The sequence below is a fragment of the Echinops telfairi genome, unplaced genomic scaffold, assembly GCF_000313985.2.
Source record: "Echinops telfairi isolate 266 unplaced genomic scaffold, ASM31398v2 ScPeMD7_7458;HRSCAF=8496, whole genome shotgun sequence".
NCBI lineage: Eukaryota > Metazoa > Chordata > Mammalia > Afrosoricida > Tenrecidae > Echinops > Echinops telfairi.
In genome coordinates this window covers 46,365,879-46,368,121 of record NW_022111358.1, presented here as the reverse complement: position 1 = coordinate 46,368,121, position 2,243 = coordinate 46,365,879, and the positions used below count along the sequence as shown (strand labels likewise).

Sequence of the window (2,243 nt, the reverse complement as noted above, 5' to 3'; positions counted from 1 at the left end):
CAATCTACAACTGTTTTAATTGGTTATCAGTATTTCCCGGGGGCGAGATCCGATTGTGAGGAAGATGAAGTTACCCGCCCCGCGCTCAGAACCAATACTGGCCAAGCTGGAGCCACCAGGAGCCCTGGTGGTACAGTGACTGGACAGCTAACCTCATGGTCACCAGTCGCTGCACAGGCGATGGACGAGGCTAGCCCACAGGGGCGGTTCTACCCTGTCCTATGAGTGGAATTGACTCCCAGGCAGCGTGGTTCTGGAGTCCGGGCTTCAGTGCGCTTTGCAGAAGATTCAAACGCCGGTCCGGCGAAGTACAAAGGATTTAGGTCTCGAGCAGCCTGAGAAGTTGCCCACGCCGGGAAGGGATGAGGACGCCACCAAATGCTCCAGTCTGTTTTCCCATCGGCAGCGGCGCTTTGCTCACCGGTGGGGTGTGCGTGCTCCGGGAGGGGAGGGTGCGCACCCTACCTACCTATCGCGTCCCCAAGGAGTTTCAGCCCTCCCCGACGCTCGGTGCAGAACGCGAGCTGGGACGCACGGGGCGCGAGTCCATCTCCGGGGCCGCCGGCCCTAGTGGAGCGCGAGATGGACACGTCCTACGAGAAGCTCCCGGCTGCCGCCACGCCTCCGCGGCAGCGAGCTCTCGCCGAACGAGACTTCCGGCCGGAGGCCCCGCGCAGGCGCGCTGCGGGACGAGGCGCGTCCGCCGCGATCCCGTCGGCCCCCGCGGGCGGGGCCTGCTCTCCCCCGCGCTCCGTGGACCCGCCTCCTCTATCCCGTCCTGCTCTGCGGCGCCGGGCAAGATGGCTGCCGAGAAGCAGGTCCCTGGCGGCGGCGGCGGTGGCGGCGGCGGTAGCGGCGGCGGCAGCGGCGGTGGACGCGGTGCCGGCGGAGAGGAGAATAAAGAAAACGAACGGCCTTCGGCCGGATCGAAGGCAAACAAGGAATTTGGGGATAGCCTGAGTTTGGAGAGTATCCTAGAGGAGTCGGGCCTAGCTCGCTGTGACTACGTGTCGCTCCGGCGGCCGGGGGCGGGAGAGGTGGCGGGACCCGGCCGGGGAGGCGGAGGGCCGCAGCTTCTCTGTCAGAGGCGCGGGGTCTGCCTTCGGGGCAGATCCACTTCTCGGGCGGCACGGGGCTACTGGGCAGGTGTCTGGGTCGCCCCGTTGGAGGGCTTGTGGCGGGGATGACACTGGCCACGCCGCCCAGCTCCTGCCTGGACCGAGCTGGGGAGAGAGTACTGCAGCCTTGAGGTGTCCACGCACTCCTCTTGCCCGACACCTGTCGTAGGCCGGGTGCTGCAAACTACAGCTTGGTGTTGAGTATGGGGAGGCCAAGATTGCTCTGCGGAAACGCCGGTTGCCTCTTGCAACAGCCATTCTTTAGAGACGACTGGTGTGGAGGTATTTTATGTTGTCGGAAGTGGCACAGCACAGCTGGGAGTGTCAGACTTCTGGTTGTCTGTGGTGTGTGTGCCAGCCGTGTGCCCGTGGCACGCGCTTGCCCCTTACTGAAACGAACAGCAGATGGAGGCGATTTTCTGGAATCCTCAACTTTAGCGTTATCCCGTTTGAGTGGGTGGGATGGTTCCATTTGGATGTCAAAATGCCTGGATTGTACCAGCAGCTGTGTATCTCCTTTCCCGATCTCCGAATAGCCCTTTGGTCACTCACGGTTCCGAAATGCATCTACGGAGAAGATGTTTTCAGGTTCAGAAATCACCTGAAGGAGGAGAGCGTGGGCAGGAAAAAAACCAACTTCAGCGAAATATTCATCGGCAAGTTTAGCTGGCCTGACATGTGCGAGCCGCAGTGTCCGTCCCGCAGCTGCACAGCTGTTCAGGAAAGTTACTTGGCAGTTGGAGACGGTTGTGCAAGTAGTGATGTAGTCCACGTCACTTATAACCTGAAATGGCGTGAGCCAGAACATGTGGGGCCCAGGTTTAAATCAGTGTGTCTGCCTTGGTTACCGCAGCTTTCAGAATCCATCTGTTTTCTTTTAGCTGTTGGGTTTCAGCTGGCCCAGTGATGTTCTTTTTAAAAAAAATAACCTGACAATAATAACAGGCCAGGTAGTCACAGTTCATATATGCTTACGTCTGTCCTATTACCAGTTGAAAATGCTTACAAGACATTTTACAGCGCATGTGTCGAGGCGTGGCAGAGACAGACGTTCAATGTGCTGTAGGTTGATAGGAATGTCAACCCTTGGAAGCACGTTTCAAAGCATTTGGAGTCTTGCTTTTG

The 2,243-nt window shown here is 59.0% G+C and overlaps 1 protein-coding gene across 1 annotated transcript in view; it reads left to right on the top strand.

Moving 5' to 3' along the window:
• Positions 1-800: 800 nt before the first annotated feature.
• SRP68 (signal recognition particle 68) overlaps positions 801-2,243 on the top strand; it is a 33,280-nt gene continuing 31,837 nt past the window's right edge. The window contains exon 1 of the mRNA XM_045299501.1: positions 801-1,018. Coding sequence (XP_045155436.1) covers positions 801-1,018 — 218 coding nt within the window. The remainder of the gene's footprint in view (positions 1,019-2,243) is intronic.